This window comes from Amblyomma mixtum, chromosome 2, assembly GCF_055824585.1.
Source record: "Amblyomma mixtum isolate Tamu chromosome 2, ASM5582458v1, whole genome shotgun sequence".
NCBI classification, from domain to species: Eukaryota; Metazoa; Arthropoda; class Arachnida; order Ixodida; family Ixodidae; genus Amblyomma; species Amblyomma mixtum.
The window spans coordinates 228,740,204-228,764,388 of NC_143013.1; the positions used below are offsets into that span (position 1 = coordinate 228,740,204).

General features: G+C 48.2%; 1 protein-coding gene across 6 annotated transcripts in view; it reads left to right on the forward strand.

Moving 5' to 3' along the window:
* Window positions 1-3,630: 3,630 nt before the first annotated feature.
* LOC149362846 (uncharacterized) overlaps window positions 3,631-24,185 on the forward strand; it is a 30,162-nt gene continuing 9,607 nt past the window's right edge. For 2 of the 6 annotated variants that reach the window (XM_089573267.1, XM_089573270.1), the window contains exons 1-10: window positions 3,631-3,787; window positions 5,295-5,339; window positions 5,955-6,065; window positions 6,790-6,813; window positions 7,803-7,918; window positions 14,836-14,954; window positions 15,861-15,887; window positions 17,308-17,475; window positions 22,117-22,255; window positions 23,829-24,029. In XM_089573267.1, coding sequence (XP_089429393.1) covers window positions 3,764-3,787; window positions 5,295-5,339; window positions 5,955-6,065; window positions 6,790-6,813; window positions 7,803-7,918; window positions 14,836-14,954; window positions 15,861-15,887; window positions 17,308-17,475; window positions 22,117-22,255; window positions 23,829-24,029 — 974 coding nt within the window. In that variant the 5' untranslated portion in view covers window positions 3,631-3,763. The remainder of the gene's footprint in view (window positions 3,788-5,294; window positions 5,340-5,954; window positions 6,066-6,789; window positions 6,814-7,802; window positions 7,919-14,835; window positions 14,955-15,860; window positions 15,888-17,307; window positions 17,476-22,116; window positions 22,256-23,828; window positions 24,030-24,185) is intronic. The other 4 variants (XR_016289055.1, XR_016289056.1, XM_089573269.1 and 1 more) reach the window with 4 other exon arrangements.

Sequence of the window (24,185 nt, forward strand, 5' to 3'; positions counted from 1 at the left end):
GCCCCTTTGCAACAGCCGTATTTGTTGCCACAGCAGCAGCAGCAGCAGCAGCAGCCACCGCAGCTTCAGTTCCCGCAACAGCCACTTCAGCAGCAACAACTGCAACAGCTGCAGCTGCAACAGCAGCAGCAGCCACCGCAGCTGCAGTTCCAGCAACAGCAACAACTGCAACAGCTGCAGCTACAACAGCAGCAGCCATCGCAGCTGCAGCTCCAGCAACAACTACAGCAGCAACAACTGCAACAGCTGCAGCTACAACAGCAACAGCAACAGCCCGCCACGTTCCAGGTTCCACCGGGCGCTCCGTATCCTGGAGCACCGCAGCCAGTCGCATACCCAGGAGCACCAGGAGGTAAAAGAGCGACCAAGTGACACTGGAAAAAATGCGGCGGGTTGTACGGGGCTTGCGAAGCGGGGGACGTGTCCACAATACCTTAATGTTGAGAATAGCATGATATGTCTTCATTCTGTCACAAGAGGCGGGTAGTGATCATTGTAGTCTTTGTTTCTGCCTTGTAGACGTGGCTCAGGATTCTTGTTACACTGCCTCCTGACTGCGTCGTGGTCCACGCATCAGGTTACACATGACGCCTCACTTCCTGTTCGTGACGCTTGCGCCTTGCCCGCGATGGTCAGCGAGCATAGCGTGGTTGAATACCATGCGAATGCGTAATCACGCTAACGCTACTTGTAAATGTGGAGCTCGGAAGATAAGCGCATTAAACATGCGTGTGCATTTTCTCCCTGCGTAAGTCAGGCGCGGACCTCGCAGACTGGAAGTGGTACGTCATGTGACACCTACTCCGCGGGCCGATGATCTTATCGCGGGAACCGACCTTATCCGACGCGACATGCCGGAGCGAGTCTTCTGTGGTGACTTCTTTTAATGCGTTGGCGTTAGAAGGGTCTGTGCAAGCGAAAACGGCGTCCTGCGCCGCGCGTGGAGACGTGGCATAACGAACCTTACTATACCACCTCGAATATAAAAAACTTTACTGCGTTAAACTTGGATATAACCAACATTCGTACGTTAACCTCGTATATAACGAACCTAACTTCACCATCTTAGATAAAAATTAGTGTGTCAACCTCGGATATTAGAACGCACTGAAACGATCCGCTGAGAATCGCCTTTTATTGACACGGCGACACCTGTTTTGTACTTGTTTTAAGTGGCTTGGCTAAATAGATGTGCGCGTAAAAGGCAATGATTTTTAGAGTTGTAATTATACGCTTGGCGACGTCTAGATTCATTTGTAGAAGATTCGCTTTGTTTGCAGAAGGGTTGAAATGCGGGCCAGTTGGTACATTGTAAACGGAGAAAAAACCAGTCACACAAGACGACGGACAAGAAGAGTGTACACACCACAACGACTGGCCGAAGAACGCCACCAGCTCTGGTGGAGCAATGTCGACCTTGAGGCAATGGGAAAGGGTGCGCGCTCGACAAGTGATGGAAGCAATTGCACTAACACCAAGCGTAGCCTGACTGCGCGGAGTATGAACATTTAGAAAGACGCCCACGGAAGAAGAAATAGTATGCAGAAGGGTTGTGGTGTGTACACTCTTCTTGTCCGTCGTCGTGTGTGACTGGTTTTTTCTCCGTTTACAATGTACCAACTGGCCCGCATTTCAACCCTTCTGCATACTATTTCTTCTTCCGTGGGCGTCTTTCTAAATGTTCATACTCCGCGCAGTCAGGCTACGCTTTGTGTTAGTGCAATTGCTTCCATCACTTGTCGAGCGCGCACCCTTTCCCATTGCCTCAAGGTCAACATTGCTCCACCAGAGCTGGTGGCGTTCTTCGGCCAGTCGTTGTGGTGTGTACACTCTTCTTGTCCGTCGTCTTGTGTGACTGGTTTTTTCTTCGCTTTGTTTGTTTGCATGTGGCCGTGTGACCTCCGTAATGTGCTTGCGAAGACAATGTGAATGATTAGAGACTTCTGGAGTCAGATTAGAGTTGCAACAGATAAATAAACATCGGCGGAGAATTATACTAAGATCAATACAATGACACCTCTCACGACATCTTTCATTTATACTGGCAAAGTGAGGAGAACGTCGCTTTGGAGTACATGATTGAACAGCAGCGGCGAGTTCAGATTCAGGCTTCTAGGTGGGAGATTAGTAGGCCAGAAAAAGTGTTTCAACTTTCGAACGCGATAACCTGGCCCAGAGCGAAGGAGGTGCATTTGGTCAGTTATATTCGGGTGCATTCTAATGCCCTCTTCTTATTTAATAGTCTCTTTGCATCTCGATGCAAACTCAGTTACTTACGCTGCATCCCAATGAATGAAACACCGTAATGGGCATTATGGAAGACAGCACAGCCCTTGTTTGCTTATTTTTCGTTCCTCGTGTCCAACATTCTTGGACAAAAATTTTGAATTTTGGAAAATGTCAGGCACTGTGTGCAAATATTGAAGGTTACGGTCCATTCTTCCTGCGTGTAGCGATATCTTTCTTTTAGTTTTTCCATCGCTCGCATCGGGCAGTTTAGACTGCCATAGAAAATCCACGGGAAGCGCTTTTGGCGATATGAAAAACGTTAACTGCACAAAAATGCAAGCCTGCCGACAGGAGATCGGCGGATGTATTGATTGTCCTCGTGAAATCTAACTATATGAAGAAATAGCGTTCGTAAACTCTTTCCTGCTCACAAATGCTTTCGTCCAGAATTGCTGGTTATGGCCAACACATTAGCACAGAGAATGCACAGGGTTCAACAGTTACCAAAAAAAAAACGAAATGTGCAAAAGCACGAGGAAGAAAAAAATTCGCTGTGGCTTAGCTTTGTTAAGCCCGGTAATTGCGAAAGCAATATCCGTACCTACGCCATGGTTCATCTGGTAGTGTAGCTGGTGGTGACGCTTGTGGTTAGACTTGTGGCGATGCATCTGTTATACAATCCAATCCAATGTAATCTAATGTAATCTGATCTAATCTAATCTATTCTAATCCAATCCAATACAGTCCAGTACAATCCAGTCCAGTCAGGCCGCCGTTCTTGTGCCCCGCCGTCGCACACGGACGGCGCGAGATCGCGAAGCAATGTTAAGCCGCTGGTGGTTGGCACAGCTACTGGTTTCTAGCGACGTGAGTCGAGCCTGATCTCTTCAGCGTAATGCCACAATCGCGCTCCTAGCGGAGAACGCAGGAGTTAGGCGCCGGTGGTGGCACCGCCGCGGCTTCGGACGGCGCGAGTCGGTCGCCCCTCTCTTCGGCGTGACGTCTCAAAGCACCTGTTGCGCTCCTAGCGGAGAGCGCAGGAATTAGGCGCCGGTGGTGGCACCGCCGCGGCTTGCGACGGCGCGAGGCGGTCGTCCTTCTCTTCGGCGTGCTGTCACACATGACGTCACACAGAGGTCAACTAAAGGTCAATGGTGGCACCACCGCGACACGGCAAAGGCTGAAAGTGCAAGTAGTAAAGGTTTCGCTTTAAAAAGCGGACAGTGACTCAAACCAAGGCAGGCGTTGTTGCTGACTCTCACACCCTGTACATTGGTCGTTGCAGTGCAGCAGGCATTGCCTGGTGCGGCACCGCTGGCGCCTCAGGCACCCTTCGCGCCCCAACAGCAAGCGCCCTACGCGGGCGTCCCGCCACAGGCCCCTCCGCCCGGCGTCGCGCCAGGCGTGCCCCCGCAGGGCTTCGGGGTGCCCGGGGCGCCGTACCAGACAGCGGCCGTGGCCCCGGGTTACATCGGCCAGCAGGCCCTGGGGACCATTCCTCAAGCGGGTGTGGCACAGCCGGCCTTGCCAGTGAATGCCCTGGCCGGGCTGGACCCCGGTACGGAGCGCGCACCACTGCGTGGCATTTTGGTCGTGCAGTTCAATACTCTACAATGGGGCACGGATGCCATGGATGATTCCAGAATACCTTGCGCAGCACTATGTGCATAGGAGACAGCACTCGGACTCAGAACCACGACGACACGTGACACGTGAACCTCACGACACGTGAGGCTAAAATTTGGGTAATTGATAAGTGATGGTGTTGTCCTCGGTAGAAATAAAACGTGCCCCCAACGTGAGTTCGACCATAGTTTGCGCTACAAAAAGAAAAGGAATTCCTCTCGCCACTTAGGGCATCTGATCATAGGAACCTGCACACGAGCCATTTGTTCCTGTTGTTAGCCTTTCAAAAGCCTTAAAGTAGGGTGTGGACTGAAAAAGGATGAGAGTTTGGATGATAAAAAGACAGTGAGAGAAAAAAAAGGAATAATTGTATAAGTCAAAATGTAACAGTGCATAGAAAAAAATATTGCAACGTTTAGCAAGGCAGTCGACGAGATTCCAGCAAGAAATTTTGAACAGCGGCACAAACTGACCTGAGGGTGAACCCAAGTGCGGTGGTGCCAAATCATAGGAAGAGCAGGTTGCTCAAACTGAGGCCCAGACGCTGTAAGGGGTCCTCCAGCAATCTTCTTTTCAAGGACGTGGAAGGGGCGTCTTTCCCCGCGATCATCGTCAAGTGTCAGTGTAGTACAGCAATATCTTTCTCTTCGGGTCTGTAAGCGTCCTCTTTCATATATTTCAACAGTGGCGCAAAATCTTCAAGTTTCATATATTCGCCCCAACTACCCTGTGTACAATGTTTGCCGTGGACGACCACCGATGATGTGACATGCGATACAAATGCAGCGCTTTTTTGTGCGCATCTTGAGGGCGGCAACAACGCAGTGAGGGCTGTGAGACAAAAGTGGGAACCACATCTTTTCAGGCCGTGACACGTCAAGGGCTGGTCACGTGACAGGCTGGTTCCCTGATGACATGCGTAGATGTAAATGCAAGCCCTGCTTGGCTACTGGGTTTCCGTTCAGCACGTGAAAAATACCCATGCTCTTTTGCGTGTACCTGAGACGAGAGTGGAGTTTTATAAAATCTAAAAACCTTTGTAGATATCTGCAATGGCAAGCTACAAGTCTCAATATAAACAAGCAGCCTAACTGCAATAGCTAAAAAGTTAAATTTAGTTAAATGACTCGCCGATTAACACGTCGAAGCTGTTTTCTGGTAGCCACTACAGGTGACAATATCTATACTGCGGCGAAGAATAGGACATTCTCGGTCAAAAAATAATTTTAAAAATTAATAATAGATTGAGGTGAAACATGTTGTGTCTCCTCTAATAACAGGATTAGCAACGGAGGGCTACAGCTGGAGAATCGAATATAATTAGCTTTTCGAGGGATCGCTGGGAGGCATTTATCTTTTCCGGATTAAATCACAAGCTCTCCCCTGGTACTCGTGCAATAATGATTAACTTCCTTTTTTCCTGCTTTCCCCTGATGAAGCGAGCCTCACCGTGGACAACATCCTGCAAGTCCTGTCACAAAGAGGTAATATTACATCATCACAATACACCGTCGCATTTCGACAGTACTGAATTGATAAGTACCGAACAGCACAGCGATAAAGTTATGCAGTGACGTAATCGACTGTCACGGTTAGTGGCGCGCGGCTGCTTACTGCTGCACTGTCGTGACGGGACCGAAGTGTCATTTCTAATAAAATGGAGGTTGAAATCAAGCTAATTTGCAATTAGCGGCATTTCGTTGTACATGCAAGGGCACTGAATCAAGTATACGAAGGGAAAAAGCAGTTCTGAACCCTGTCGTCCTACATAGAGAAAATTAGCCACTGCTGACTTCAATTCACCAAGATTTCTTTCTTTGTTTGTTGTGTTCATCACCACTCACACTCGCGCCGGCACCTAACGACATGCCGCCGGTGGCCTCAGCTCGGCGGCTGCGCTTAGTGGAAGCTGCACTGCATGAACGCTTACTGGTATTTACATCCACTAACATTCGAGGCTACATTGTACTCCCTCTTTCTCAAACATAAGAGAAATCTCTCCGATTACTCTCAATTGGTCGACTGTTTATTGCAAGCGCGGCCCGTTAAGTGGCACACGATCAAGGCGGAGTCGCGTGTGATTCGCGTCCACTGCGCAGGCATTGACTGGCGTCGCATCATCGAAGACCCGAGCTACGCTCCCAACCTCTTCGCCTCCCAACTTGAGAGCGAAGAGTCGGCCTCCGACGAAGAGGAGAGTGAGGAAGAAGGTGAGACATTTGCATGGCTGTCAAACGAAGGTTGGCATAGCTGAGAAAGTGGGTTCAGGGGTTGTCCCCATAACTCCTCTGGATCTCATGCTCGGGGAACTCCATCTGTGGCGTTCACCTTCGAGCGTCCACTGCCGCTGTCCCAAGCGGGTACATTTGTGCAAACTGGTCACTATTGTCACTGAACCGGCTGCACTGGACACTGAGTTCATTGGTTAATGACTGAGCTCATTGAACGCGCATCCTTCCTGCGCAGACAGCTCAGTTCTTAAAGATTATTTCTATCGCTGGCGCTCAGCTGCGGCCACCATATATCCCCGAAAACTTCCTAATCTCATATTCTTATCTGACTGTCTGCTACGCTTGGCTTATTCTGTAATCCAGTCCGTTGCCCTTAACTACCATCGGTTATCTTGCCTTCGCATCACGTGCCCTACCCGAGCCTATTTATTCTTCTTCGGTCTCGACTAGGATGTCCTATCCCTGTCTCCTAATAATACAAATACAATTTTCTTTTATCTATATCTCTGCGCCCCACATCGTTTATCAGCAATTATGTTACGATGGTGAAGCTGACGCAGGCAGCTGCCTTGGCTGCATTTATCTAAATTTGTTACTAAATTTTTGGTGGTTTTGGGAGGCACTGGAATGAAATGAGAAACTGGAGCCGCCGCATTAGTTAGACGCGTTTCTGATGTGGTGTATTATTCTCTTCAATTTTCAGAAAGCGGGTCCGACGAGGAAGAAGGCACGTATACTTGGCTCATTTAAATGCTCCTGACTACGCGCAGAATGCCGGAGTGTTTCTTCAAAATATGCAAGCGTTTCGCTCCCAGTAGCGTTCTAGAGCACTTGTCTAGTTTTCTAAGGCGCGGGAAGTGTCCCGAAAAGAACGTAATTTCTCCTAAATTTTTGAACGACTTTGTCTTCTTGTCTTGTGTTCATCGGCTTGAGGAATCTCGTTCGGCTATTTTCCCCACGCATCACAGCTGGATTGGAGAACAACCTGATTTTTCTCGAAAAAAAAGTGCTGTAGAGTCGGTCCTTGGCATTGTCACTAGCTGTCGTCAAACTGCCTCGTTTGTCACTACCACTTCCAACAATTTCAAGTAAGCGCCTGCCAGATGTTAGCGGGTAAATTTATACTGTCACACATCGGTGGTTTGCTCTTGTTTCATTTATTAGAGCGCAGCTCTTTGGCGTCCGTTCCTGGGTTTCGCGTCGTCGTCGGCGTCGGCCTCGTAACCAGCTCCGCCCCCCTTTCATCCCCCCAGCGCTATCGGCGTCAGCGGCATCAGTCAGTCGCTGCTATCTCTTCCCTCCTCCCTTTATCGTGTTGTCCGCTTGCTGCGCGCGCTTCTGCCCCCATCGTTTGCCGCTGGGTGTACACGCCGCCCCCCTCCCCCCTCTTCCTGCGAGTCTCCGGTTGTCAAAGCGCCGGCTCGAACTTAATTCCTTTCTTCGCTCCTCCTCCAATGCAACCCCTGTGCGATGGCAATCAGAGAGCCAGATCGGTGGCGGCGGATCTGTATATGTGCACCGCCCGAGCCGAAATTGCGAATACGTGTGAAAAATAAAAAAAAAAATTCTGTGATAGCGCATACATGTGTTGCTCGATTTCTTTGCCTCAATCTATCGAAAAGGTGAAACAGCTTATTTGCTGCGCTCAAATTTCGCATTAGGAAGTAACGTAATCGTCGGTAATTTTTTTTGACGTTGTTGTTGCTTCTCCACCAGGTGGGCACAAGCAGCCGGAGGCTCCTGGTGCTGGCGAAGCTGCCGCCCACAAGGGGGCCAAGGGTCAGTTCGCCACCTTTCAGTCTTCGAAGCAAGCGCAAATTGGCTTCAAATAGGTGGGCACAAGTTGCACGCCGATAAAGTCACACGAATCCCTCCTAGCGCACACCAAGGAGTTCGAAGTGGATTGATTCCCTGACGTGCAGAATATGAATACCACCAACCGAAGCATTTATTGAGCACGTTTATACAGAGATAATCAGAACCGTGGCCTAAATGGTCAAGAAACCAGAGAGCATGCAAGCGTCACTGCTAATTCTCGCCATACTAATTTTCATTTCTGCCGCATTGCCGTTTCCTTTCTCACTCCTATAGGCTTAGTTCATTCTCCTTCCCTTCCACCCAACTGGCTTGTTGTGGTTGGGTCGTCGGAATGACTGTGTGCGTTATAACTGTAGTGGACTTGTTACTGGCCTCAGTGGAGCTTGAAATGAGGGTTTTAATGCGACAAGATTGGGAGGGCCATGATGGAGAAAACTGCCCGGCATCGGCATCAACGTGCAGCCTGCACCTGCCAACCGTGGCAGATGCCGTTTAAGGTTTGTGCTTCCCCCTCCAACCTGCTATAACACCGGCTAGAACGAAACACCGGCAGTAATGACGCACCGAATATAATGAAATACCGGCTGCATAGAAACACCAGTGATGGCAACTTGGTAAGGACATTTTAATGACAGTTGATAGTGAATGGGTTCTAATGATGATAGTGGCTTGGAGAAGTTAGCGGTACTCCTGGTACTATTCAAGTTCCAGGCTGCAGAACGATAGCAAAAAGGAATAAAAGGAAAAGAAGAGTGCTGTCGCCTTCGCATCAATCCAATTGACTTCCCCTCAATTTCTTTTGCATACCTTCTACGTCCCGTGATCACTGCGGACAGATTAGTCAATGTGGTAGGGCGCTGACAGGAAGGGAACCTGAGGGGTTCCATACTCTTATGTCACAGCGCGCTGCGCGTCTTCGGAGCGTCACTATCTCCTTCGGCTTCTTCCCTTTTTGGGACCCCGGGGGCGCTTGATCAAAAGACTGTGCGGCACCAGGAATTGTCGGGTGTCGGGGTTCGAATGTCCACAGCCTGGCCCTCCTCTTTATTCCCACGCTGACAAGCATTCAACTGGTCAAGCACGCTCCGAGAGAGTGACAGAGCCGCCGGTAGTAGAGGAAAAAGATCCAACCCGGCGAGGGGTCCGGGGAATGCCGCAGGCGCCGGCGCTTTGACGACGGCGAGGTAGAGAGAAGGATCACCCGAATAGACGTGAAAAGCGCGGAAAACAAGTCAGTGGAGTGAATAGCAAGGCCCGAGATGACACCGCTGGGCAGTCTGCCCTCCAGCGTCTGAAGCACCCAAGCCATCGGGGAGGAGCTTAGCCTCATCGAACGAACAAGGTCAACTTCGCAGCCCCTCCGTTCCTTCTGACGAAGACTCCGATGCCGGCGCAGTTGCATGTAAACCTGGGTGCCCCAGCCTCTTCATCATGTACTCGATAATATGTAATTATTGAATATGCCTGTTTCCCTCCATATGAGCTTAGCGGTGTCTCTTATCTCCTCCCTCCTTTCCGACTTCTGCGCGTGCTAGGCGCTGAAGTCTCATCGCAAACGTTCGCTCAGTTGGAACAAAACAGATATATTCAAGAATTACATATTTTTGAGTAGATGATGCAGAGGATAGGGTGGCCATTCTTACATGCCGCTGTACATAGGCGCCGAAGTCTTAGTCGGAAAGAACGGATTGACTGCGGAGTTGACCTCGTTCGTTCCCTGCGGCTCGGCTTCTCCGTGATGGCTTGGGCGCCTCGGAAGCTGGAGGGCCGACTGGCCCGCGGTGTCGTCTCCGGCCTTGGACGTGACTCCGCCTACCAGCTTTCCTCGTTTTTTACCGTCCATTTGGGCGATTATTCTTTCCAGTCTGGAGCGCCTCCCTTCCCCATGTTCCCCGGATCCCCCGCCGAGCTGGGTCTTTTTTGCCTCCTGCCGGGGCCCCTATCACTCTTGCGGGGTGTGCTTGACCAGATGAATGCTTGAGAGCGTGGGAATAAAAATGAGGGCCAGGCTATCGGCATTCGTACCCTTAATGAGGATTGGCCTCCGACACCCCACGATTCCTTGTGTCATGCCGTCTCTTGGTCAAGCGCATCCGAGGTGTCACAAAGGGAAGATGCCGCCGGATGTAGTGGCGCCCCCCCCCCCCCCCCGGACACGCCCAGCGCGCTTTCACATTTAGCAAGCATTGGTGTTGAGCATCGCTCTACTGGACTGATGGCATACTCCACAAGCGTGAAATTTTAGCCCTTTTTTTCTTTATTTTCTATTACATCAGGTGAAGACAGCATCGAAGGTGAGAACATATGAATATATTCCCTTTTATTCTCTGGCACACGGCTGTAATGCATCCTTGACGCATGATAGCTTTAGTAGCCTATGTGCCCAAAGACCTTTTCGCGGCCACCCTGGCCACCTGGCTTTTGGCTGCTGGGGAGAACGGGGAGTAGTTTTGTGCGTCAACCTTCTCCTCCTGTCACCTTTTGCGCACAGCCTGCACTGTGAATACAGATACCCCTGTATGGGAGTAAAGAGAGAATAAGCTCTCTTCTAGAGTGCTCCCTGTTGTAAAAGGGAGTGAGCTAGGCGATAGATTGTTCCCTTTTTACTCCTTTCAGTTCAGAGCGGCCAGTCTGGCCCACGCTACGACCTCTTTTTGAAAAAGACACAATTAGCGGCCGCCTCGCTGGCATTGTTATCAGCCTCTGCTGCCTTTTGCCCTGCACGAATGCTAAGGACAGCTTTATTACTAATCTTTTTCGTGCCCATAGACATTGCCAGAGCATAATCAGTTTGCTAGCGTGGTTCGCCTGGCGGGCTGTGAACGCAGACTAATTCGGTCTTCCAGACGTATTCGTCTTGGTTGCCTGCTCATGAAATCAGGAGTACTGGAATCATCGTATTTTGTGATAGAAATGCACGCAGCCACAACGTTCTCGTAGTAACTTAACGACCCAAAGGAAGGTACCGATTTAATTAACAGAGCGGACATTTGCGGTATCAAAACCTTGCTGGCATGAGCACGATCGACACAGGCATCCTGAAAAAACAAAACAGTAGAACCCGGCCGATTGAAGATGCGAGTGGAGCAACCCAGTGCTGTCGCCAAGTTGTTGGGACTGAAGATAAGTGGAGCTTAGCGAAACTCGTAGACCGCAGACACCTTGTAATGCATTATGCTCTCATTTGTTGGCTGACCAAAAACGTATGTAAGCCAACCTCCTATGTTTGGGGCCGAAAATAGCGCACGCTGTAAGATGCGACCACGTAAGAGTTGTGCCTGCTTGACCGAACCACGAACGCTTCTGATCTGTTTCTCTTAGCACTGCGGCCTGGTAAGTGGACTCCACAGCATTCTTGGGTTGTCTGCATATATAAGTTATGAAGCGTAAATATGTCATGAAGCGTAAATATGTGATGCAGCGTAAATATGTAATGAGGCACAAATATGTCATGAGACATTGAGCAGTTGTGCAATCGTGCCACACAAGAGTTGTAACGCCAATTATCCCTGAATGAATCACTCAATTTGGGTGTTCGAGTTTCTGAATGCTTTAGAAAGCTATAAACCTTACGGGCTGCACGTAAAGCAAAAAAGAAAAACCTTTTATTCCTAGTTGGGTCTGGCCAGTTCAAATAAGCTTCCAAACACCCTGACGATTCTAATCGGCTTGTGGGAAACTCGTTCTCTTGCGACGCACGGGAGTTGTGCGGCCGACAATTTACGCTCTTCTTTTGTCCTCTATAATATTTGAAAAGGACAATATTGCAACAGGTTTTTCAAATATTCCTTCAGAACCGACCGCTTTCATAGCCAAGGAAAGACCCAATTTGTTCTGGTTACCGCAGAGAGGTCTCGACCTGAGGCATGATCAGCGACCATCCCTGGCCCGAATTTGTCAAACACAAATTGTGACAAACAATTATTTCCGCAAATTTTATGAAGTATGGCCAGTTTTGGAGAGATACAGGTATACGCTGGGGCAAACATGACAGAAAATGTACGAGAAGTTTGTGCCACCTGGACCACTCATCCTATCATAATCTAAGATAATGAGAATTAATGAGGCCCAAAGGAGAGAAGAGACAGTTTGGCACACGCGCAGGGGATAACCGATTGAAAGAAAAAAAATCATGAAATATTCTGCTGGTCTTTACTGGGAAAAGATGGGATGGGATGTGGGGTGAGGTGAGGTCACGTTAAATATGGATAAGAATGAAGACTGCGAGATTTTTCCCTTTATTACTAGAACCAACTGAGGCTTATTTTCAGGGCTGCGGGCTGGTAGGGCGATTAGTTTTTGCTCAGTTGTGGTGTTCTTTAATTCCAATCAAATTTTACACTGTCTAAACTGGGAGCAAACTCTTAAACTCAGGAAGATGAAAGTCGATAATGCTAAGTAAGGCATGTTGACGGGATAGTTGGTTTTGCATCTTGAAACTTCGGAAAAACCCACCTAGGCGCGAATAATTTCACAAGGACACAAAAAGAGACGAGAAGACAACGAGCCGGACATTGTTGATGTAATGCCTTCAAGGCAATCGTGTAACGCATCCTTATCTCTTGGTATGAGAAATTATCGCTCAGCTGGCCCGCCGGCGTGCTACTGTTATTAGGAGAGACAGAAATTAAAGTTGGAAAGTTCACGGAGCCTATCCCGTCAAACCCTGAGTCCGGAAAAAAGAAATATTTAGCGGGGTTGAGGTGCCCACCTTGATTAAGACAGTGCGTCTTTCATTTCCTCGTTACCAATTTAATATTTACTTATAGACTAGACAGAAAAAAACTGGAGCGGCTGATAAATGTTAATTTCTGTATAAATCTACAATTTTCAGCTGTTGCGCTATCGTGTGCTCGGGGCAGCTTGGTGGAGGTAGCTCTCTGATTACGGTCCAGCTCCAAATGAACCACCTGGAAACGGAAGAAAGCCGATTACTACAGAGCAACAGCTTCGTGAAAGTTTTGCTAAATCAAGATGCCGCTGTAGAGCCGACGCGGAGAGCGCTGTACAAAGGCCAACTTTGTAGCTTTGCTTACGCTGAAGTCGTCTACATTAACGGAATAATTAAACGTGCCATTTTGTTGTAGGTGCTCTCTTAACAATCGGCCCCTATCGGTCTTCTTGCTCTTTCAGCCGACTGGTAAGCACGCCATAATGCGAAAACTTCGCATGGTAATGTTTCATTCTATTTACGCGCTGAGTGCGCGTGATATTGGGTTTCAGGGGTTGACTACCGCCGGAATAAAATACTGTTCGAAGGCACGAACTGTCTGAAATCTCTAGACGTTGTTAACGGTAATAGAAACCCGGATGTTATTGATACTGATAAGCAATATAGAAGGGACACAGCAAACCCTTTGCGAGCAGCACTTGGGACGAGCGTTCATTACTGGTGGATCCTTGGACACAGAGGCCGCGGGGGCGAGCCTTTTCATGTGTGCTTGAACAATGCGGACAACTTCCGCCAGATACAGAAATACGTGACCGTGTCCTGATTCGACACATGCGAAACATGTCGAAACGGAGAGAACCTTGGGAGCAAACAATTGATGTCAAAAGTATCCTTTTTTGGGATCTGTAATGTTGTGGGACGTTTCAGGAGAAATGAGGAGGGGGGGGGGGGGGGGACTATAGCTTTAATAGCGTATGCTTCTCTGCAGAACTTAAAAAAGCACCGGAATTTTATTATTGCATCCAACGCCAGTCATGTAAGGTCTTCATAATTGACATCTTGCATCGGTTCGACAGCGTGACCATCCTGGCAGCAAGCATAGCCAGAGTTGTGTGCAAAATCTTGCCGTGTCTTTCCCGTTTCCTAATGGCGTTCTGTACTAGTTACAGGGTACCTGCAAAAAGTATGTACTTTGTGGGCATTCAGAGACAAAAAAATGGCTGAGGCTTAGCTAAGGTTAAGCCTAGTCAGATGCGAAGCATATTGATAGCTAGGCTTGGTAATACATGACTTTCCTTGGTTGAATACTTGGTCATTTTAATACAACCACTAGAAGTGTAGCAAGGATTGCCGTGGCAGCTATATACGGGAAACTTCTGAAGAGCGACGGCAGCGACTTGAGAAAGAACGACCGAGGCGAGAAAGGGCACGCCTATTCCGTTTCGTAGCATTCCAGCGTTCTGAACTTCTAGAACTACTAACGGACTCGGTGGCAGCACTAGTGGAAGCATTGTTGACAAGTTCCTCGCTTTGTTCTTCAGTTGTTGTAGAACGTTGTCGCCGCGCCGCATATTGAGCACGCCGCTTAGCCAGACGTTCATCCCGCTCTTCATCGGTCTCTGTGGCACGCTGAAGCTTTCGCTTCTCGTTCAAATCAGCCCTGCTTCTAGGCGGCATCCCAACACCTGGCCGCCTCGTAAGTGCCCGGAGAGCGAGGCAAGCTCAGCTTTATACCGCTGCTGTAGCGTCACGTGGTCAGCTGCAGCGCCTCTGATGTGGAGCCTCCACCGCCGCGGCCGACCGCGCGAGCCGGCAGCCCATCTCTCCTCTGCTGTGACGTCATGTTGTCACGTGGTGTCACGTGGTCACGCTAAAGGTCAATGGTAGCTCCACCGCCGCGCTCGACGGGCTGTAGTGTAGCTCTAGTAATATGCTTCGCATAATAGAATTGTTTAACCCTTCACGAAACATGCACTGCACAAGAGAGAACGTGGGCTAAAATACCGCAAAAAAGGCGCATCTGCGTGCGCACATCCTTTCCCTTGAATGCTCACGGCTAGTTCTTCCTCCCGCAGGTCAGTGACCTACTGCCTATGCTGTACGCGGTTCATCTCTCTTGCCTCGCTTCTAATACCCAAAAGCTCGCCTGCTCCTCTTTTTATTACTTACTTCACCCACGCGCCTTCCCCATGTCGTACATCCGCCTGGAAGGCGTCAAGGGATGCTCTATAACGTGAAGCTGTCATCGCCTGTGTGCAGGGACCCCGGCGACGCGGCGCTGTCCCGCAACTGCAACAGCTTCATCAACACCATCTGCGGACTGCTCGTGTGTCCCGCCATTGTGGTCACCGCCGTCTTCTTCGTCCTCGAAGGCATCAGTGAGTAAACGTGCTGACTCATCTGTGATTGCCTTGCATTGCCGTTAACTGGGGACACTGGTCTTAGAAAATATTTTTCAGTTAATGAAGTCACAGCTATGAAATGTTAAGAGAATATGAATTTCAGAGCGCCGATTCTGTATCTCATTATTAAGGCGAAAGCCTTTAATGGTTCATACTGTTGTCCGTTAACAAGCGTGCCACACGCGGAGGAAGGGGGGGGGGGGGGGGGGGTTCACTGCTGGATTGATGACGAAATTTGAAAAGAACAAATTTGAAGTGGAATGAAGTCGTCATATTACCCTGGCCCGGTTTTTTTTATGGCTTTTTTAACCTCTTTCACACTAATCGTCTTCCGAGGTGTGGGAAAATTCCGATGTTTGAGGGAGGCGTGGCGTCGTCTTAGCCAACGACGAACGGTGGGAAGAGCATATACTGGTCTAAACTACAATTGAACTGCCAATCCCTACTGAGCTACAGCATTTGCGAAGGTTGTGTTACGTTCAGCGCTAAATAATATGCGGGCCATGTTTTTCAAGCAAGAATTCATTAGTAGTGCGGCCATCAACAGTACCCAGTGCTTAAGAACGGGTGGCTTGAAAGAGTGATGCCGCGAAAATATTTGATCGGAAACGTTCGCCTCTGTATCATATTAGGAATAATTAATGGAATGCGTAAGTTTCTGTCATAGACAGTTCAAGACAATTTCTTCTGTTCATGTAAATTTCTGAATTGAAAGGCGAAAGCCTGCGTGTAGGATGCATTCTTAAGCGCTTAAGGCACTTCGTTGCCCGCCAGATGACAATTGTATTGCCTTGAATGACATATTTACCTATTTAAGTTAGTAGATTTAAGGACCTACCAATTCTTGTTTTCCTAATTGCATTTCGTTTCAAATTCCTGCAGAAAACCCACCTTTCTTGGCACTACGAGGTGAGTGCATTAAGTATGTTTATCCCATGATTTGTACAGAGGTCAGCGTAGTACCAAATAAATGGTGTTCGATTTGCCGCAGCCCCTAAAGGAGTCAAAACTTAGATTTGCTTATATTTATTTGATTTGCTCTGTGTTTATATATTTCTTTTTGTAAAATCGAAGATATCTGAGTGATTTGGCGCGAAGGACAAATCCTGTTTGGAGGAGCGGTTCTCCTTGTAGCCGTAGATTATAGTGACACGAAATGGAGCGTTAACTTCCAAGCGGACCCAAGTGGAGGAGAACACATAGCTTGTTGCTCATGGCGTGACGCCTCCTATTTCGATCCCCGTCCCAACTTATCAGCGGCCTAATTGAGGTGTTCCCAAAGTTAAATCGACACTGGGCGTTTTCCTTTTTGTACCGAAGTCCTTTGTCCACCGTCGCCCGCCCTTCCAGCACACATAGTCTACCTTGAAACCCACTGCCTCCGGAGAACGGTCCGCGCTGTCAGTTTCCAGCGTGTCGATGGCCTGGCTGAAGATCAGCACAGTAAGGAGGCGGGAGGGCGCCCCACGAAGGCCGACCCGCGAGCTTCGAGAGCCAGTGCAGGATAAGGCGAATGTCCTCTTCGGGAGTCTGAAACCCGAGTGGTCCCAGTTACTATATGCTCAGTGGACTCGCTACCCTTGTGTTGCAAATATTTGTAGGATTCTGCATATATTTCGTATTTACATACGTATGAATCTGAAAGTATAGGCTTCCGTCGTCATTGTTTCAAGTGCCCTCTTCAGAGACTCAACAACAACCTGAACATCACTGAAGTGATGCGGGTACTTCGGTGCCACGCGAAGCATGATGGCAGCAGCAGTAGTAGGGGTTTGTTTAAAAAATAATAATAAAAGGAGGGAAGAGATTTTTGCTAGCCCCGGCATCCGCCATCGCTACGGGAAGTAATAAAGGGATAGCAGGCAGACTGGAGAAATGAAATGAAAGAGTTGAGGGGACAGGCAGAAATGATAGCGGGAAGAGAGGCACAATATACAGTTAGGCTATTTACACTGTAACATATATAGAGGTCGGGAGAGTGTGATGTCTATAATGATGACACTAAATAATACTAAATAAGCACTAGATAATATTCCTCCTTCTGCTGGCACGTTCAAGATTGCTCTATCCTTGATAGAAACCAAAGCAGCCGCAGTCACTGCGATCTAGGAAAACTGGGAACGTACAAACAGCTTCAATTAGATGGACGTGCTTAATTTAGTTTTTAGAAGTTATATTGCGGGAGAGATGGCGACTAGGAGGTATTTAACAAGTCCGTTCGCATTTTCCGAGTTCACCGAAATTTCTGTTTTGCATCGCTCAATCAGTACCCGCACTTGTGCACTTGCGCGCACGAGCAACAAGGCCAATTCCCGAGCTTCTTTTGCAGGCTACGAAGAGCCCCTGCGTCGTGAGATTTACGAGACAGGCAACCTGTCGGAGCTGCTGCCGACCTTCAATACCAGTCAAGTGTTGCGCGGGGAAATCTTCGGCATGGCGGACAACTGGTGGGACGATACGAATGCGACAGAAGAGGAGCCGGAAATTCCCGTTATATGTACGTGATCGCGTATGTCGAGAGTTCAACGGTGCCTCTTAGTGCCTTCCCGCGCTAAGGAGAAGAATCTGCTTTGGTTCCTCCTCGTATGCGCTTCCTGGGGGAGCAGTGTATAACGCCTTCCAACGCACTGTTGAATCCCTCTGCACTACATGTGTGTGCTTGTTGCGGCATGTTTTATTCATGCATATCTTCAACACATTCTTGAGTCACCCTCAGTTGGTCGTAGAATAGTCGGGTGGCGCGTTTGCTAAACATGGCCGGTACGCTGGATCCAGCATTTTATTTATTTATTTATTTATTTATTTATTTATTTATTTATTTATTTATTTATTTATTTATTTATTTATTTATTTATTTATTTATTTATTTATTTATTTATTTATTTATTTATTTATTTATTTATTTATTTATTTATTTATTTACATTTTCTATAGCGCCGTGAAGGCATAACTGCAGAGGGGATGCATGCATACACAAGTCCAACATACGGCATGGCCGAACGATTTGTACAATGATGAAATGAATGGCGAAAAGAGATTCAACTGCGAATTCACACTCGCCAAATTTCTGTAAAAAAATACACGAAAGAAAAAAAAGTGGAAAATAGCAACTGAGCACGTCACAAGTCCGACACCAGCGTAACTACAAACCTTCGGACTGGCATTCCACAAAACTATGGGGCAGCTTGTTCTATTCATTGATGGCATGCGCGACGAAGGAGTGCTTGAAAACATCAGCACGGCATTCTGGCTCGCGTATTTTCCACCCGTGGTCGCACCTTGTGGATGAGAAGGGCGGTGGCAGGAAGTAACCTTTAGGATTAAGACCGGTTTTATTGAAAGAGATGCGGTCGAGAAAGTCCAACCTAGTTCCCAATCGGCTCTCTTTTAGCGAGTCCATATTCAGCTCCTCTTTCATACAGCTACTACAAACATTAAGACAACACTCGTAAGTAACAAACAGTGCTGCACGATTTTTAACGCATTACAATATAGCAGAATGGGTCCCAGCATGACGATCGCAAACTGCGCAGGCACGCTCCATACTTGGCGAGATATTAAGAAAATATAAAATTTCCTTATCTTTCTGAGGAGCAGCCGACAACCTCCTTTTTGATACGTTTAACATTTGTGAAGTCTTTGTAAAAATATATTGAACGTTTTTCTCCAGGTCAGGAGCCGAAAAATAAACATCGCGATATATATAATCTGCCGTTTTAGATGAAGGCTCGTTGTTGTATGAATAATTTGGCGCAACAGGAGTACGCCTGCGCGTAAAGGAAACGGAGTAGCATTTTGCAGGAATCAAAATCATCTTGCAGTTTTGGCACGAGCCGTAGTGAAGGGGTCCGGAAATTTCGACCACCTGTGGTTCATTAGGGAGTTTTAGAATAGGGGGCCCCAACGCTTGGGGGCCCCAAGGAAATAGCGGGCCCCAGCGCTACGTGCGAGTGCGCCGGTGAGTTTTAGAATAGGGGTCTCCCCTACGCAGCGGAGCCAGGCTTGCGTTTATCGACTGCAGCGCCACTACGGCAAACCAAAAAGATACTCTTAAAAAAGATTTTAAAATATGGCTTCATTTCATCGTCAGAAACTGTTATTATTGCAGACATACGATTTAAGAGTAAAATTTATAAGTGTGTGTTTTTACTGAGTCGAGAAACTCCATTCGAACGTCCCACCAAGTCATCTCTACGGCAACCAAACGATGCGTACTCGCTTAGCCTAGCAGCTTTGTAAACACAGAAGCAATCTGAAAATATAGGGCATTTCGTCGCTAAAATTTTGTAGTGAGGTCATCATCAGACAAAGCGATAGCTTCGTGTGCCTTTTGTTTGCCGTTAACTTAATACACAGAGTAGCGGCGACAACGAATCGGTGGTGAAGCGGAAGGCCCCGCTTCGACGGGTGCCGCCATGTTGCGGTGTTGGGACTCACGCCTGTTTGAACCTCGCGCGCTCTCTGACGTCAAACGACGTATACTCGCTAAGCCTAGCGGCAATGTAAACACAGAAGCAATCTGAAAATCTGGGGTGTTTTATCGCTAAAACTTTGTGGTGAGGGCATCATCAGACAAAGCGATAGCTTCGTGTGCCTTTCGTTTGCCGTGAACGTGGGGCACAGCCCAGCGACAACAACGAATCGGTGGTGTAGTGAGAGGCTCCGCTTCGACGGGCGCCGCCATGTTGCCTGAACGTAGAGCAGCGTTGGGGCGCACGCTATTTTGGCGAAATAGCGTTCGCCGCTAACGCTAACCCAAGACCCAGGGCGGGGCTTGCGTTCTGCGCATGCGCAATTCGACGCCCCAAACTTCTTGGGGCCCCCAAAGCTTGGGGCCCCCTATTCTAAAACTCCCTATTAACGTGCACTGACAGTGCACAGTACACGAGTTTCTAGAATTTCGCCCTCATAGGCTCAGTCGCTTTGGGACGTTAAACCCCATAAACTAAACTGAACTAACTAAACTTTTCGCCCCTGCGTTGAATGCGGCCCAAGTTTGCTGGAGATTATCTGTGTCACATGAGGCTTTATCCGGATGATACAAAACTCGGTCATCCGCGCACAACCGCACCCGACAAATAACATTTTTCAGTACGTCATTGACATAAATTAAGAACAGAAGAGGCCTTAAGTGGACAGGGTAAGCAAAAAATCTGAAAAGTATCAATTTTTAGTTTTTGCTAAATATGAAATTGCATTCTTTTCTGCATCGTTTGATGTATCACACTTCGTTCTGTGCAATATATATCAACCTGAAAAAGCTATCTGACAGCAAAGCGGTCAGCGACACACCCCCTTTACGAGCGATGTGTTTTCTCCGTTTTTACTAAAACTAAAAAAACTCGAAATGCTACTGAATTTAGCTGCAAGAGAAAGCTCTCTGGCAACCATCCAAGCTGTCTGGCAACCATTCAAGGTCTCTGGCAACCATCCAGAGCCCAAACGAGTCCTTCCACAACGTGGTATGGGAGTGTGCTCAAAAAAATGTCTTTGCGGGCCTACAGACAATGAAGATTGCTACATTGGATGCTGTTCTGACCTTCAATGATGGCGACATCGCAATAACTAAAGTTCTTGAGGCATGCGGACTAAGTCCGGGCAGCAACACTGTCCACTGGCTGAAGAAAGTCGACCGGCGTCGAGTTTACTTTGCTGACGAGCTACGCAGCAAGTGACAAAACATCCACGAGAAGCCGAACAGCAGGAAAAGAAGCGTCAAGCTGACCTAGATGATGACTATGCAGCTGGTGCCTACTGAATAAATTAGTCAAAATGAGTTGGCTAAGTCGAAATCTAGGGATTGAAGGTTTTGTTTACTTTTAAGTCGGTTTTCTCAAAACAAAAATTTTTTGTTACGTCGGTACCATTATTTTCGAAATGACTATAGATATCAAGCTGATTTTTTCTCTGTATACAGTACATATATGTGGCAATTTACTGTACCAAAATTATCAGCGTGCGAATAGCATTGGTTGTTTTAAAATAAAAATATATACAAAATTTAGTCAAAATTAGGGTGTAGAAAGTAAAAAAATCACTAATAATTTAATTTCTCGTATACTAAAATAATTTTGGTACGGCGGCTAGAAGCAGAAATTCTGAACAAAATGAAGTAAACATCGTGCCGCTATCTTTATTAGTTGCTGCGAAAAGTGCACCACAATGTGCCCCAAAATATATTGGAAAGATGGGGCTTACCCTGTCCCCTTAACATAAATCCCTGCAGAACACCAAAAGTAACCATTGCTATGTATGAAAACTGGTCATCGATCACCTCGTTGCTTGCGCCCTTCAAGAAAATTTTTATTCCATTGAAGCACTTTGCTTGTTATACCAAGACACGATATATAAAGTATAAAGTACCTGCTTATAAAGTACCCTGGAGATGGGGAACTGAAGTCCAAGGATGCGCACTCAACCTCCTTCCGGCTGTCGAAGGCAGAAGACAGGTCATGAGATAATTCAGCGAACTGCGTTGCACTTGAACGGCCAGCTCCAAAACCATGTTGGGATTCAGTGAACAATTTATTATATACAAGGTATTTGATCACAGAACTGTAAATCATGTGTTCCATTATTATACAATACATGCGAGTCAGGGAGATATGCCTCTACTTTACAAGACCATTTCGTTAACGACCTTTGTGGATTGGGACTACGTTGGCTTCTTTCCGTTCCTTAATCAGACAGCTTGTTTTGTTATTTGTTATACTAAATAACTAAATAATACGCAACCATATCGGAGCAGGCCCGCAGCGCGAACGCAGAGAGAGCGTCCCACGATGTGCTGCTGTAGGATCTAACCTACCCTTCAACCACCTTGAAATGGTTGCAGAAAGTTCTCGGTCACTCACTTTTTCTCCAAAAAGCGAGAAGAAATCAAATGACGCGACGGACAACCTACGACTTTAAACGAAACATGTGCGCCTTGTAACTTCGACTAAACGCTGCTTTACAGGGCTAGTATACTTGTATGACGTAGTCGGTGCGTAAAATGTGCGGCCATGCACGGTTTTGTCGCTGCCGCTGGTGGCGCTGGTAGTCAGGCGCTGTAGCTACCACGTTTTGTAAATGGCTAACCTCAGCCGACGCATTCGTGAAAAGTCAACAGCGCTGCACGTGTCTCCGCTCCACGCAGTGCACTGGCTGACGGTCGCCGACGCTCACCACCCGCGGTCGTCGGTGGCCGCTGGCTTCGACGGCCGCTCGCTGTACTACGCCGGCCGCGCCGACCGGGGAGACGCCTGGACGCCGTGCTTAGTTGCTCGGAAGGCCAAGTAAGCTGCTGAGACTGCGCAACGGAATAAGCGCTTTGCTCTTCTTTGCTGCTTTAAGAAATTTGTATCTCTGTCCCGGGAGTATTTTATGAGCTTTGCGACAACTTTGGGTCTCTCCCGAAAGAGGAAGGTTAAAGAGCACTGCGACCATGGAGGACCATGGAGGCCCTTGCTATCCGAGCTTCTCACCGAAAAGTGCGCCGGAAGTCAGGGGCTTTTGCAAGGCACTGCTGCGAGTCATCGCCAGAGGGTGCAGCCAATAGTAACGCTGGGCGCAGCGGCGTCGTCTGCTGCGGATGCGCGAGCACGCTGTGAGGGCGGCCAAGTGTGTGTGTGTGGGGGGGGGGGGGGGGGGGGGGGGGGGGGGGGGGGGGGGGGGGAGTGAGGGGTTTCCGAGTCGGCTTCAAAAAATGTGACGTAGCCGCCTCTCCTGAGTTCTTTCCTTCCTCCATGGCTGCAATGTCCTTCCCACAGCAGAATTGCCTGGTTGGAGTCCTGATTCTACCTCAAAAAGAATTACTGAAACGGAGCGTGCAAACAAAACTTATTACACTTGGGAAAATCCACATAAGATCAGACGAAATCGCGTCTCACTCGCCTATTGCACTCACCGAGAGAAGTATACAGCCGCTAATTTTGACGACGTCGTTCCTTCGCGTAAGTTCTGTAGACCTTGCAGGGACGACCAACGTTGCTGGCGACTGATTCAGCAAAGGAATCTCCCCATTTTTTCTTTGCGGGTAGCATTGGATGGATAACTTCAGTAAACCCTTCGTCTAACCTCGTGTGCTGTGCGTTTTTTGTCTTCACATGTTTGGCCAATGCGGGTCGATTACCTTTTCTTATCGCTGCCTTCTCGGTGCGGTTGAAACAGCAGCGCTCGCCTCCACGAAAGTTTGAAGCGAACTGTATAGTGGTGCCCCTAGCGTTACTTCTATTAGTTTTTGTTCGCTTTCGCTGCTTCTTCTGAAAGAGGAGACATATCTTCCAGTTTTAAGACCCATCGGCCCTGTCGGGAGTGAGGCAGGCAAGCAACATGCCTGTCTTTGTGCAATTGTCCGATCGAGACGCTGCTTCTGGTGAGGCGAAATGGGAATGGGAAGTTGGAGGGATGTTTTGTAAGGAGTGTTGAGAGCATACGATAGTTTTTGGAGTTGTTGTTGAGTGAAAGTGATGTACATGTTCTGCCCGTGATAAAGTCACATACGCAGCTGTCACTGAGAGAAGCACCTGAGTACGCAACAAACGAATACCTGTTCTCTGAGGAAACTCGACTCACTTTTCTGATTGAGAGCGGACGATGCACGAAAGTCCCTACCGTGATTGTTATCCCTTACTCCAGTATAGATTGAAGGATGGCCTGCACGCCGGAATACAGTGATACAGCTAACCTCTTGTGTAGTGCTGAAAGTGTGCCCGTCCACCCACACACGGGCAGACGGCATGCGCCTATTTTCTGTGCATGCGCTGGCCCCTTTCTCGGCTAACTCACCCAGTACACCCTGAATACCTCCAGCGGTAATGATGGCCTTTGGGAGTACTGTGAAAAATAAACTGACTGTTGCGTCACCAGGCCGACGTGCGTGTCCAGCCAGAGCTCCGGCCTGGCGCGCAGCGGCTACTTCCAGTACCTCCTGGAGACCGAGGGACTGGTGCTTGCCTGGTTGCCGGTAGGTGTACACGCCAGTGTACCGGACAACGCGGTCAGGGCAGACCCCGCCGCCTTGGGTGACGTCATCTTCTTCGCCAGGCAGCTCAAGTACGAAGACGAAGGGTGCGTCTTTTGAAGAGCCAGGACTCTGATGGCGGCGCGCAAAAAAGTCTGGAATAAAAAAGAAAGTGCACTGAATGAAAGAAAGAAAAATGACCAATAAAAAGTTGGCAGAGTAGGTACCTCGTCATGCTGGTATATTTTGGAATATGAGAAACG